Source organism: Staurois parvus, unplaced genomic scaffold, assembly GCF_062004578.1.
Source record: "Staurois parvus isolate SC_StPar_1 unplaced genomic scaffold, SC_StPar_1.0 ptg001162l, whole genome shotgun sequence".
Classification (NCBI taxonomy): domain Eukaryota; kingdom Metazoa; phylum Chordata; class Amphibia; order Anura; family Ranidae; genus Staurois; species Staurois parvus.
This window is the reverse complement of record NW_028318958.1, coordinates 2,369,273-2,384,197: the sequence shown is the minus strand read 5'-3', so window position 1 is coordinate 2,384,197 and position 14,925 is coordinate 2,369,273. Positions and strand designations below refer to the sequence as shown.

At 40.9% G+C, this 14,925-nt stretch overlaps 1 protein-coding gene across 4 annotated transcripts in view; it reads right to left on the bottom strand.

The window, feature by feature from the left end:
• Positions 1 to 14,925, bottom strand: part of GRIK1 (glutamate ionotropic receptor kainate type subunit 1) — a 574,449-nt gene that overhangs the window by 173,041 nt on the left and 386,483 nt on the right. For all 4 annotated transcript variants that reach the window (XM_089659510.1, XM_089659514.1, XM_089659511.1 and 1 more), the window contains exon 8: positions 10,725 to 10,832. In XM_089659510.1, coding sequence (XP_089515636.1) covers positions 10,725 to 10,832 — 108 coding nt within the window. The remainder of the gene's footprint in view (positions 1 to 10,724; positions 10,833 to 14,925) is intronic.

The following is a 14,925-nucleotide window of genomic DNA, read 5'->3' as shown; positions in this document are numbered from 1 at the left end:
AGAATAGAAAGGGTTAAGTATAGTGCCAGGGGGATTGTAAAAGTATAGCTGGGGTGCTGGTTGGTAGAGGGAGAGGGTGGGTGGACTCTTCTGCACCTTAGGGTGGGGTGTCCTGGTGGGGGGGCGTCAGTCGGAGCTGGACGTTGGTGAGAGAGCTTCTCTCCCGCCCTCCCTATTTAGTGAGTATTGTGTTCCTCTCGGGGGGAAAAGGGGGGTTATTTCGGTCATGGGCGGTTGTTGGTCTTTGGAGGCGGTTCTTATCTTGGAGGTACAAAATGGTGTGGGACCCATCGGTGGTATGGTGTGCCCGGGGACATTCCAGTTAACCAAAGTTTAACTGGAAGGTGGTGGTGCTGCACTGCGGACGGTATGGTTGTCTCCGGGCTGGTTGGTTGCAGCTGGAGGCCTTTGTGTAATATGGTTGTCCGCAGGTGCATTTCAGATCATTTTTGGGGGTGCCTTCGAAGACCAATAACAACTCTGTTTCTGTTATAAGGAATGGTTGGTGTGTTAAAATGTTTGTTAATAAAAGGCTGTGTTGGCCATTTTACTCCAAAATTGGTGTCATGTTTTCTTTTAAGTATATTTAAAAGGGGGGGATCTGGGTGACCTATCTCTGGTGCACTAGTCATGCGTTCTTAGCTGGTTTATAATATTACATATAAACAAAGACTTGCGCTCAGATATTAACCTCCCTGGAGGTATTCCCGAGTGTAGTTCGGGGTAAAGTTTCAGTACCAAAAGCGGTAACCCCGAGCTACACTCGGGCTTACCATGCGGCGCTGCTCCGGCATCTGTTCTTCACTTACCTTGTCCTGCGCTCCCGCGATGTCCCTCCTGCAGTGTCCCCGGCAATGTAATCCGGCGGATGCCGGCATCTGTCATCTGGGTTCCGTCCCCTGCGAGCGTCGGGACGTACGGGGGACAGAACGGCGGGAAATTTGAAAATGACCAAAAGTGACATTCACTCAATACACTAAAATCACATAGTAAAACATTACTGTATCAAAGCATTTCACATACATTTTGTCCCGAGTGCTTTGTCCTGTGCCCTGCCTGCATTTTTACCGTTCTTTCTGTCTGAAAACTGAGAAACGTCCATGGTGTCCAAAAAGCGTCCCTTTAGGTCAAAATCGGTTTTAGACCAGCTAGAGAACAGCGATAGTAAATCAGAACCACTTGCAGAATTGAGTGATAATGATTTGTGGGGAAATTCGTCATCAGACACTGAAAACGATTCTGCGACTTTGCTCAGTGATGTGCGAACTTGGCGCTATATTTCAAATTTCAGTGTTTTTGGTTTGATTATATTATTGAATTAAATTTATTATTATTATATTATCATTTTTTATGATTATTTATTAAATTATAATTTATGATTTCGTGTTTCAAATTTTATCCTACCCGGGATGTTTACTAGACTCTTGTTCGGACAGATTTCAGTGAGTTATTCCTAAAAATTACAGGCCTACAATAAAAAAACAACACATTTCCATGCAAAAAAATGTACCGCTTTGAGCACAGAAATATGGACATAATCAGACCGCTAGGGAGGTTAAAACAACAAAAATAAATATAAGCAGCTTGCACATATGAAGGCAATAATGTAATATAAATGAATAAATGCAGTGCTAATTATTTAATAGTATTTAATTATTTATTTATTATTTAATTATTTAATTATAATACTTTAAATGTAATAAAGTCCATATAAATTCCCAAATGAATGGAAACAGGTGCATAAGAGGAAACGTTCGATCCAAAAAGCCGTCACCATACACCCAGCCAGATTGGCCTCTTACCAAACAGTTTGACCGCACAAAAGTCGGTCAACATGAGCAGTGTGATATACCATCAAATGCAGCATTCGATCGTCAAGAGAGATCCCCTCCAGAATAATAAGTAGCTTCTCCAACTTCAATAAACCTCCAAATGGCAGAAACTCCCATCAGATGGTAAGGGAATGCATAGGGAAGAATGGCAACTCATAGTGTAGTATTTAAAATGTAGTTCAATAAATACTACACTATGAGTTGCCTTTCTTTCCAATGTATTTCCTTACCATCTGATGGGAATTTCTGCCATTTTGAGGTTTATTGAAGTTGCAGAAGCTACTTATTATTCTGGAGGGGATTTCTATTGACCAATGATTGCTGCATTTGATGTTATATCACACTGCTCATGCTGACCGACTTTTGTGCCGTCAAACTGTGTGGTAAGAGGCCACTCTGTCTGGGTGTATGGTGACGGCTTTTTGGATCGAATTTTTCCTCTTATGCACCTGTTTCCATTCATTTGGGAATTTATATGGACTTTTTTTTTACATTTATAATAATACCAGCCTGGAGCTCTTGTGAGTTTATCCAATTCATCTGGCGGTGGAAGACACATTTTTTAAAGTGGTGCATGATAAGAAGACACATGGAGTTTGCTGTTTGATATTTATGGTGGACTTTTTATGTGCTGGAGCACGCAATTTAATTATCACAGTGACTTTACGATTTGAATGATTTGATTATTTATTGCACACAAGCACTTTGTTTAATAATTTTTTTTGCACATTTATTTGTAAAGCTACTTACATAAGGGGGTTTCAAGTTATATATAAAAATGTTTTTGTTATATATTTACGTTACATGTTCATACATTAGATGCCATTCATGGTATGATTGCTAATAGCACGATATATATACAAGGGATGTTGTTGATTGTTTGAGTTGAGTGTGGGATAGCGATGTTCTATATATTTCATGGAGGAGAATAGTGCAGCATAACATCAGTATCTCAGTAGAGGGAGAGAAGAATAAAAGGCAATGTCCCCTTCTCCATATTACTGTAGCCCAGCACCTGGCTACAGGTATAAACATATTTTACACTCGAAGTCGACTTTCTGTCAGGTTTGAATTCACACTTTAATTGTAAGACTGTACAGCAATAAATGTAATTACTTTTTATATCTGCAGTGTTGGTGACTAATCTTCTGATGTGTTCACTACAATATTAGTCCCAGTTACATCAACACACATGTTATATGGCTCAGTAATTTCAGAAAACTGAACCTTAATAAATTCATTTGCTTCCACTGTCCCAGGAGAACCGAGGTCTCCAGATTTTACTCACCTCCAGTTTAGAATTCACAGGAATAATTATACGGAGATTTTAGTCCACATTTAAAGAAAAATTCTGACTGTGCGGCTGTGTCATTTTCCCAGCTTTGGTCATTAATCATGTTCAAAGGGAGCGGATGGCGAGGCTCAGCCCTGGAACTTCTGTCACTTGGCATTTTGCTACTGACACTAATTTATACAGGTGAGGTCGCTCTTAGATTAATTGAATATTAGTTTTATATTTCCTTGGAGTAGCTCTCTTATAGAATTCCTCTCCTTCCAAGTACTTCTCATCTAGTACAACGGCTGCCTGGCAGGAAGGCCTCAACTGAGAATGGCAAGCCCATTGTGACATGGATGTGAAATAAGGGGGCTGGTTACGGAGTCCCAATAATTTTCTTTTACTGTAAGTAGAAAGTTATTGTGTAAGATCTTACGGGTAAAAGGGCATAATGTACTTCACATAATGTAGAAAATGTAACGCTAAATTCCAGGCAAACATAAGAACACAGATCAAAGCCTATGTTTAGTTACATTTTTAATTTTAAAAAAATCAGCAACAGGGACAGAACCTACATTCAAAGTGAAGAGTCCCTTGTGCTGCTGGCTGGTCTCTTAGTTAAAATCCAATGTCCTCTGTTCCCCCCCCCCCCCACCATAACCGTACAATGGCTCATACAGCCACTGGACCTGTCACAGGCACTTGACAAAAGTGCTCGCTAGGCTTGTCCTTTATACTCCCTTCCATTTACAGAAGCTAAACTATAGCTTCTGCCAATGAAAATCACTCTATAAATGGAGGACCAGGATCAAGACTGGAGGAAGCTTGGTCGATTGACGCAATGTACACAATGGAGGAGACAATTGGACAATTGTTTGCCTTCCATCCTTGCACTGAGTGCCCCCTCTCCCATTGAATCCTTGATGTAATACGTATAACCATCCATCCATGAAGGTGACCTTAGTGTGTTGGTTTTATTGCATACACATATTTATGTTGTAAGGTAAGTAGAGAATATTTTGTTTTCCTGAAGAAGCAGGCGTTGGCCTGTGAAACGCGTGGAGAAATTGTGAAAATGTGGAGACCTTATCTGTTTTCTTCATCATTGTAATTAATCATTGGATCTACTCATGTATATCATGGGTGATATTTGTATGTGTATTATCTGAATTGTACTGTAAAAATTATGTGTATTGATATATACATTTTTAGTGAATGATTGTAATCAGTTTAAAGCTAATTGAAAACATTTTTTTTATACAAGAATAATTGCAATGGTACCATTTAAGTTACGTTAGTGCATTTTCTGGTAGGCATTTTTTGGATGAATGGAGGACGGGTAGAAGAAAGAAAGGACCGTTATGTCTATTCATAGAACACTTTTCCATTGGAAAATTTCCCCTCTATTCTGGCAACAACCCAATATTTTCTTTCACTTTCACTGAAAATGGTCAACAGGACATATAGAGAAGGTGACCTTCCCTAACGAGGACACAGACAGCAATAAAAACCTCCATTCTATCCAAAACTAAAAAAGTTTTTTCCTTTAGTTATACATTAAAGCAGTATTAAACCCAAAACCAAAATTGTAATACATTTCCAAGTTACCAATCATTAGATGTGATGGTTGCATTAGTGTTCTTATTTTAGAATTTTTCCCCTCAGTTTTCACCTGGTGATCTGGCCAGTAATGCACCTCCTGTATTACAGTGCCTTCACTCTGGATGAAAGATCACAGGGGCACCTTTAGACAGCAGCATTGTCAGTCTTAGGGGTGAGGAGTTTTAGATTTACCAGCAGATTTAAATACACTAGTAATTTGAAGCTGAAATCCAGCTTATATTTGCCGAGCGCTCCGTCTTAACATTCCTTTCCTCTACATTCAGAAAAGCCATTTTTCTTTAGTAAATCCCTTGTCGTCTATACAAGTTGTAAGTCACACACAGAATTTGCTGTACTATTATTTATTCATGTGCTTATTTTCAGCCGTGTTTTATCCCGGTAAACATTTGCATTTAGCCTGTTAATTCACCGCCTAAACTTTTCTGGTTAAGAACCAATATACAATAACATTATAGGCAAAGCATTTTTCTGCATTTAACAATGACAGTTAAAGTGCTAGGTTTACTCTTGAAATACAGAGAAAGCTGGGAGAAATACAGCCTTGGAAATATGTCATAATACAGCAGGCTACATCCTACCTAGCCATGGGGATATATATTCATAAAAGTGGATATTCGCAATTTTCATAATGGAAAAGTTAACACAGCCGAGAATCGGCTAAAAGATTTTCTTATTTAAATGCACTTCTATCTCGCTGTGCAAACACTGTGCTGCATTAATGGGGTCTGTGCTGGTCTAGAAAGATTCAATTGTTTATGACATTCAATAAATGAATTCTTAAGCGCAGAAATAAGGACTGCAAGACCACCCGGAATAAAATTTACGGTTTTGATCAAAGGAGATTATGAAATCCGAAGGAAAAATGTCACAGGTAAATAACTTTTTTTTTATTGCAACCTTTTTTTATATCATAGGATTTTTATAAGCCTTATATGAGAATGTGATCTGTCTAAATCAGGGGTCTCCAAACTGCTGTCCGTGAACTGGATGTGGCTCTTTGCTTGTCTTTATTTGGCACCATTCCTTCCACTGACACCAGCAATAGGGTATTATTTCTCCCACTGACACCAATGATGGGGCACTATTCCTCTCACTGATACCAATGATGGGGCACTATTCCTCTCACTGATACCAATGATGGGGCACTATTCCTCTCACTGATACCAATAATGGAGCACTATTCTTCCCACTGATACCAATGATGGGGCAATATTCCTCCCACTGACACCAATGATATAATTTTTCTACTCCCACTGACCACCAAGCCTATGGCTCTGTTTACTCCTACCGATGCCAGGGCATTTTATACTCCCACTGACCAAAGTCCAGCCCCGCTAAAGTTTGAAGGGCAGTAAACTGGTTCATTGTTTTGAAACTTTGAAGACCCCTGGTCTAAACTGAACTAGTGGCTACTGGACTAATGTATGTCCAGAAATATTTACTCTTAAAGGAGAACTGAACTCTGGAAGCTGTTCCCAAAGAAAGATAACCAGGGGGTAAAGGATAAGTCACCAGGATTGCCTGTACTCTCCCTGCAGCTAATCATTCCCATTTACTATCTTATGATGCCTTGTACTGTACTGTGCCACCGTGTGGAGGTGGCCATTTTAGTAAAGGCAGGGCTTTGCTTCCTCATTCCAGAGCCTCCAGCAAGGAGAACAGTGAGCAGCACAATAATGACATCGCCAAATCTCATAATAAATATCATGAGACTAGCAGAAAGAGGCAGCAATGTGTGATCCAAGTCCCTGTTGCCTCTATCTGCTTGTCTTAGTCAGTGCAGGAAGTGCACTGACATCTCTCAGGAGAAATTTCAGAAAAAAGTTTTCAAGGTCCTAATTAGGCACAATAAACATTTCTCCGTGTTCTCTATAGCATTATACTCTATAGCATTTTAACTCTGCTTTACTTGTTTTGACTGAGACTTACTTAAGATCACTTGAGGTCTGACAGGTGTTGCCATGATGCCATTCTGAAAGCACATAATCTCTCAGCTCCTGAGTATGCATAACAGTATCATACTTGGCCCTATCATTATATTCCTACTTACTAAGGCTAGCCATACACATATGGATTTCTCTTGTTTACCTCAGGGGCTTAAAGTGGTTATAAACCTCTGAAATTAAAAAATTAACTAAACGTATTCTTCTATATTGTGTACTTGCCTCTATCCAAAGCACCTAGCGTGATTTCTGTCTCCTCTTTCATTCGTCTGCTATCTCCGTGAGTCACATCTGACAGTCTATACCTACACTAGACAATTCTGGGAGAAGGCCATGCCCCACCTCCAACACACAACAGGTGATTGACAGCCTCAGCTGTGCATACTTCCCTATAAAACTGAGTAAAGTGGGGTGTGCCCATTCCCTCCACTCAGATTTCAGATTACACTCAGCTCTCTGCTGTATGTTGTGCATTGTGTGCAATCAGATCCCCACCCCCTGCCTTCTGAAACTAAGAAAGGCTGTGTAAAATATGAACTTTGAACTGATGTACAGGAGAGAGGCTGCTAATAAACAGGTACAACTTATGTAGGAGGATTTATTTACTCTGTGTATCACTAGATAGTTGAGTCACTTTACTGGGTATATGTAAGGGTTTACAACCACTTTAACAAGAGAACTCTAATATATTCCTCCATCCACGCTAAACAGTCTGGATAGAGGAATCTCCCCTACCAGTTACTGTATTATTACTGCATGTACTTGCACCTGTTAGAATACCTGAACAGTGACTGTATCTGATTCAAAGCAGTTGCTGTTTGCCCAACACATTTCCACCCACCTCTTTCGACAAATGTCAATAGAAAAATCAATATTTGTTGAGCTGTGTAGTGTTGACAGGGAATTTCATGAGATTTAGCAGGAATCAGACAAAATCTGAAATAATAGAGTATTGTTAGGTGCCTAGTAGGGATAAGCTTGGGTGGTTCAATTTAAACCAGGTTCAAGCAAAACTCAGAAGTTAGCTGTTATTGCTGGACTAGTGAGCTGTGGGCAGGAGATCCCCCCACAGTTGATGTACACAAAGGGGCAGGGATGCTCCTGACATCATCTACCTAATATACCCACCTAATATAGCCACAAGACCATATAAGCTCAATGACATTGACCTAATATGGCCAAGTTCCCACATTAGGTCAGTTATGTTACAAGCATCCTTGCCCCTTTGTGTACATACAACTGTGGGGTGGGGAATCTGCTGCCAACAGCTCAATGGTCCAACAATGACCACTAACTTCTGAGTTTGGCTTGAACCCAAGCCCGAACCAAAGCTTATCACTAGAGCCTAGTACAGATGGTGGATTAGCACATCTGTCCAAATGCAAAAAGGCAGCGATAGGCTTTATTGTTAGGAAGCATGACATTCTTTGCAAACCATGTGTCATGTACCTGTAATATAGGAAAAAAAATGGAAACACAAATATTTTTTAAACTTTAAAAAGAAAGAGACTTCAATTGACCAAAACCATCAGTTTCCCTTGAATGGTCTAGTGATCTTAAAAGTACACACAATGTCTGTATAGTCAAATAAATGAATTATTTAAATCCGTTGTTTTCTTTCACGGAGATATCCAATTATTCTCATGTCTGCCTTGTCTAAATAATACAAATGTTACAAAGTTCATAAATAAACTATGAAAATAAATATGTACCCCCTTGGAGGCACAAATTTGATATAAAACCAGCTGCTACCTTCTGTAGAAGAATATTTTATTTCAAATAGTTGCTAACTGTCTTTAAGGAGCACCCCCATCCAAACTGGTTCCCCAGAATTAGGTAGAGTAGAATGGGGAAGGTTCCAATCCAGAATAATAAAAGAATAGAATAGAATAGAAAAATAAAATATACAGAATTCAAGGTGGCTGATATAATTAGCTCAGTTTGCAGATTAAAAAAAAAAGAAATAAAAAAAAGCAGCCACATCCTGAATAGTAAAGCGCATCCCCTGCCAGCATAAAGGACCCTTGCTCTCTCCATGTTGAAGCAGTGGTGTCTCTGCACACCCCCTTCTGAGTTAGAGCAATGTCTCTCTAGTCAGCAGAGCTCATGCTCCCTACTGATGGGAAAGCTCTATCTCTGACTCAGCAGGGGGTGTGTTGAATTTCTGCAGAGAGACCAATCCTTCCACTCAGAAGGTAAGGGTCCTACTTTACAGCATGCACACCCTTTTGTTCTTATGTACCTGTATTTAGCTCAATTGAAATTTAAAGTGTCACTAAACCCACATCATAAAAAACTATCAGCAAATGCTGTATTACATGCTGTTCATACCCACTCAGTCATCAGTCACTATGAGATTTGTTTTCTGTATTCCTCAAAAAACCTGGTTGACCTTTCTGTTGAAGTCCCCAATTCAGCTAGGGATTTTGCAGAGCAGTGTTGGCAACTCTGCACGTGCTCAGTTTTCAGTGATTTTCTATGCTGAGTATTTCCTCCCTATCACATCTGAGCAGCCCATGTGACTAAAGAGTCACACATCAGGGCGTATACACAGTGGTAATTGACAGCCCACTCCCTCCCTTCTCCTCCATGCCCACTAACCAGCTAAACACAATAGGGATGGGATAATACATGTCAATTGATGGAGGCTTCACCTCCCTGTAATTCCAAGACACAGGCTCGGGGGACGTGACACAGTCTGTGACTGGCAGAAATTCCACCCATAGGCTATTGCCAAAAAATAATAAAGATTTGTTTTCAAATATACATTTGTATGATGATGCAACAGTTTATTGATATTAATTATTTATTTTTACTCTGTATTCCAAAGGCTGTTTTTTTTATTTTGAACATGTGACCAGCAGCAGAGGACTAGAGGCTCCTCTTGCTTATATTTACCTGCAGATAGGCTGGGAGAGATCTGGATCATGTGACAGCTGTATATTGATTAGGAAAAAGGTACTTCGATTTTTTTCATATTATAATAATTACAGTGCCATCATCCATATACAGAAAGAGAAGGGACAATGCAAATTAAACAGTGTATGCTTAGTATCATTTTAAAGTTCAGTTCGGTTTTAAAGGAAACCTGTAATGGAGAGAAATATGTACACTGGCATTGACATTGCCATAGACTTCAGAATGCTAGTTGCTTGATTGTTTCCAACGCAACCAGAACCTTTGGCCTGCATGCTAGTTCCAGGTCAGAATAGTGAAGATACTAGACAGGCATGACAGCCAGACAATAAGCATCTTCAGATGGAGTAGTCAGCAGTGGCAATCTCCATATTTCTCAAGTAACGAATGTTCCTTAAACTCCAAGTGTAGCTTGGGAAAAAAATTAAAATGAACCCCTGACATCTTTTAAAAATAAAAAAAATGCTCTGGCTGCTATACTCTCTTGTGCCTCTCTTCTTTCAGGTTTCAGGTCATTCGACTTACTTCCTGTGAACCCATGGCATCAGGGATCCACCCCCTTCCATGGACTCAGAACAAAACTGCAGAGAGCATGAAGCATTTACAGGCAGAGAAATAAAAAGATGAAGAGGACCTGTGACGTCATGCGAGTGGATGTAGAACACCTGGAAAAAAAGATATCTACACAGATTTTTTTCCAACAGGGTCATGGAGATCTCCAAGGGCGGGGAGGGGGCAAATGAATGAGAAGATGCCAAGCCTAGAGTTGTGTTTTTAAGATCTGTATTTTAGCATTTGGGCAATATATGAAAAACAAGATTTCCTTAACATTTCCATTGGATTCACAAGCTTTTATATGCACATATACAGACAAGTGACACCAACAGCACAACTAATACTCATCCATGTCTGCAATATATTTTTAGCAAACACATTCAACTTTAAGCCTTTAATTATTATATTTAACACAGACAATAGGACACCCTGACATTGCTGTCTAGTGGAAGGCAGCCCAGGTATTTATATAAATCCTGAGGCTTTGAAAACTCTTATTTCCTAAGTGAACTCTTCCCAATGTGTGGCCTCGCCTGTAAAAGAAGCATTGAGATTAAAAAAAAAAAAAGCACTTGGTACCTTTTCCATGCCGTCCTCCTTCAGGCTAATAATATCCAAATCAAAATCTCTTCTCAAGCCGTCCGTTCTATTGAAGGTGATCCGACCTGTCAAACCATCCCAGCGTGCCTAGGGACACATAGACAGGAAGAGATATTTAAAGCTCGTCGTACTATCCATCACTGGAACACACAAACAGCTGAGCGTGCCTTCTGCCTACTCTGAGATATATATATATATATATATATATATATACACTGCTCATAAAAATTAAAGGAACACTTTTTAATCAGAGTATAGCATCAAGTCAATTAAACTCCTGAGATATTGATCTGGTCAGTTAAGTAGCAGAGGGGGTTGTTAGTCAGCTTCAGCTGCTTTGGTGCCCTGTGCTTTTCATAGATGAGAGCAGGTTCGCCCTAAACATGTGACAGACGTGAAAGGGTCTGGAGAAGCTGTGGAGAACATTATGCTGCCTATAACATCGTTCAGCAAGATCGTTTTGGTGGTGGTTCAATGATGGTCTGGGGAGGCATTTCCCTGGAGGGATGCACAGACCTCTACAGGCTAGACAATGGCACCATGACTACCTTTAGGTATCGGGATGAAATCCTTGGCCCCATTGTCAGACTCTACGCTGGTGGAGTGGGTCCTGGGTTCCACCTGGTGCACGACAATGCACAGCCTCATTTGGCGAGAGTATGCAGGCAGTTCCTGGAAGATGAAGGAATTGATACCACTGAATGGCCCCCACGCTCGCCTGACCTAAATCCAATAGAACACCTCTGGGATATCAGGTTTCGGTCCATCCGACACCGCCAGCTTGCACCTGTGCACGACTTCCCAGGAGCTCAGTGATGCCCTGGTCCAGATCTAGGAGGAAATACCCCAGGACACCAACTGTCATCTCATTAGGAGCAACACCCTACATTGTCAGGCATGCATACAAGCACGTAGGGGCCATACAAACTACTGAGTACCATTTTAAGTTGCTGCAATGCAATTTCAGCAAAATGGACTAGCCTGCTGCATCATTTTTTCACTTTGATGTTCAGGGTGTCTTTGAATTCAGACCTCTGTAGATTGATAATTTTCATTTCCATCAAACAATGGGGCATCTTCAGGGGCGGACTGACAACTCATGGGGCCCCCCGGGCAATAGGCGATCATGGGGCCCCTGTGTCCTTGCCCAAACTCAAAAAAGCCTATGAAAAAGGTACCAGGGGCATCTCATGGGGCCCCCTACTGACCCCGGGCCCTCGGGCAGTGCCCGAGTTTCCAAATGGTCAGTCTGCCGCTGGGCATCTTTATATTCCTAACACATTACCCAGTCCATATCAGTATAGATATCCAGCATGATTTTTTGCCCATTGAGATCTGATGTTTTTTCAAAGTGTTCCTTTATTTTTTTTTGAGCAGTGTAACCTGATGCCATGTTACCCCTCTTATATCAGGGTTGCCATGTGAATCCATCCCCCCTGCCCCAGTGATGCCACATGACCTGAGCACTTCAAACAAGTACTTTTGGTTGGCAGATGGGCAGAGGGTTTCAATGACAGTCCAGGTACAACACAGGCAAAGTTCAGGTCATTCCGGGTCCAATCCATAGTCAAAAGGCAGGAATAGTTCAGAGAATAGCTAATATCCCATCTGAGGTCATACACAGGGAAATCCAATCAGCAGGGCAGACAAACAAAGAGCTTGGAACACATGTTACAAATGCTATCACAAGGATGAGACTACAGGCTTGGTTGGTTTAAATCAGGTGTGGTCTCCACCCAGAGACTGGTCACATCAATCACCTTGCAGATGGATAGACAAGGAGAGTGCATCATAGCCAAAACAAGGATGCTGGAACCAGCAGATATGATGGAGTAGAAGCTCTAAACGCATCTGACAATCCTTCACAAAGCATAACATGTGACCCCTCTTGTATCAGGGATGCCATGTGACTCCCCTGCCTCAGTGATGCCTGTGACCAGTTCTGCCTACCTGATGCTATTTAGTTTAGGGGATCTGCAGCTAATTATCAATCAATATTTTATTTCTACCTCTGCTCCATGTTACAATATACCAGTCAAGGTGAGCAACATAAACCCATTTAATGATGTCTGATTGTACGAAACATTAAAGCAAGGCTAATTACCAAGAGGATTACAAATTCGGTTCCATTACTTTTCTCCTCATGAAATTATGTGCAGAAATGTATATTTGTGCGCCATAAAATTAAAGACCAGGCAGTAACTTTTTATTACCGAACTATGGAATACATTTTTATGCTTCGCAGTACATGCAAATGTGTCTGGTCATGTATACTGATGAGAAGTGGACAAGGATTTCTCAAAACCATCAGAATGCTGCAATAATCTCCAATAGGTGGGTTACACATAAGGATACCAGAAAGTCTGACAATGTGTTAAAAAAATCAAAAGACACAGACCTGATTTACTGAAGTGTGCAGTGTGGTGAAGAGAGATGAAGGGTCTGATTATAGGGGGGTGTGAGGTTAAAGTGCAACTAAAATGTCCTGTATGATAGTCTATATGATGCAAAAGCCTCATAAAGTAGACAACAAAAAAAAACATTCACCTTCCCTGACTGAGCCAAATCCTCCTTCATTGGTGGATCACATACTTCCCCTCCAAGGCACTGCAGCTCATAGTGGGGGAGTTTCAGTAACAGAGGCAGAGCTGTCAATCCAGGTAGCAGTGGGCAGGGCTAGGTGTGGTCAACTGCTGATTGACAAGATACAGCAGCAACAATGTTGATAGCCACACCCCCTATCACATTTTCTCATCTCACTGTGGTGCAAGCAGGTACAGCTTACATTAGGGGGACAACTATGCTCTGAATTCAGGTGAAGTGCAGCATTGTTGCCACACCATCACAGGAAGCTGTATTAGGTGGACTTCAGTTATTTGTGGGGCTCTGCAGGGAGACTAACTAAAAACTGCAAGTGTGGTCATGCATATAATTAAATAAATGCTGCAGCTCATACCTTTTTCAATTGCAGGACATAGTTCTACTTTTAGTGAGACTTTGTGCAGTTCTCTTATTTTTTTTCTTTACCCTGCACATGATTGAATATTTGAAGTCTATAGAAGGTCACTTTAGCTTTTCTACTTGAGTCAGTAAGTCTGCACTTCATCTCTCTGCATTGCACACTTTTTAAAACCAGTCCAGTGCTGAATATCAAACTACTAAATTGAGACATTGCCAATTGAGACACATTTTCTCAACGCTCCCTCAGCCTCTGAGGACGGGAGGGGACATGCTCCCATTCAAAAACTGAGTTTTTAAGACGGGAACCTGGTTGAATTGGGAGGAGCTGGATCCCCTTCATTCTTGGAGGGTTGGGAAAGAGAATTGGGAAAAAAAATTAATGATCACCAAGAGGAAAATGTTTAAGTTAATGCACGGGGTGAGGAACACATAGTTGAGATGAACTATAAATGTTTGTCCAGATGGTATTGTACACCAAGTGTGGCACATAAACAGCGAGAAGTATCACCTTTATGTTGGAGAAGGTGTGAGGCAATAGGGACAATGGCTCATATATGGTGGGATTGGCCAAAAATTCAGTTATTTTGGCAGGAGATAATACATCATATATAGGAAATTTGGGGGACGCCTATACAGAAGGACCCGTGGGTGTGTCCTTTAAAACAGAGATGTCAGTAAAACAATATAAAAACAGCTTAGTATACCATTTGATTAGTGCAGCTAAGGGTTTAATCCCCAAATTATGGAAAGCCCAGGATCCACCAACAATGAAGGACTGGATAGATAGAATAGAATATATTAACATGATGGAGGAACTTTGTTTCATGGAGAAAGATGAAATAGAAAAATTTTGAAAGATTTGGGATAGATGGAATGAGTTTAAAACATCAGAAAAATATTTAAAAATGAAAGGTTCCCCGGTAGTAGAATAGTAGAATTTAAAGGGCTAAAGAGATCTAGATCAATAGGAGGGGAAAGAGAGGATAAGGATCAGGGGTGGACTGACAACTCATGGTGCCCCTGGGCAATAGGGGATCATAGGGCCCCTGTGTCCTCGCCCACACTCAAACCACACCCACAAAAGCCTATGAAAGGTACCAGGGGCATCTCATGGGGCCCCCTACTGACCCGAGTGCTTGAATGGTCAATCCGCCCCTGATAAGGATGAAATTGGATAGGTTAATTTTGTGTGGAAGGGGGTGGTTTTGGGGGGAGGGAT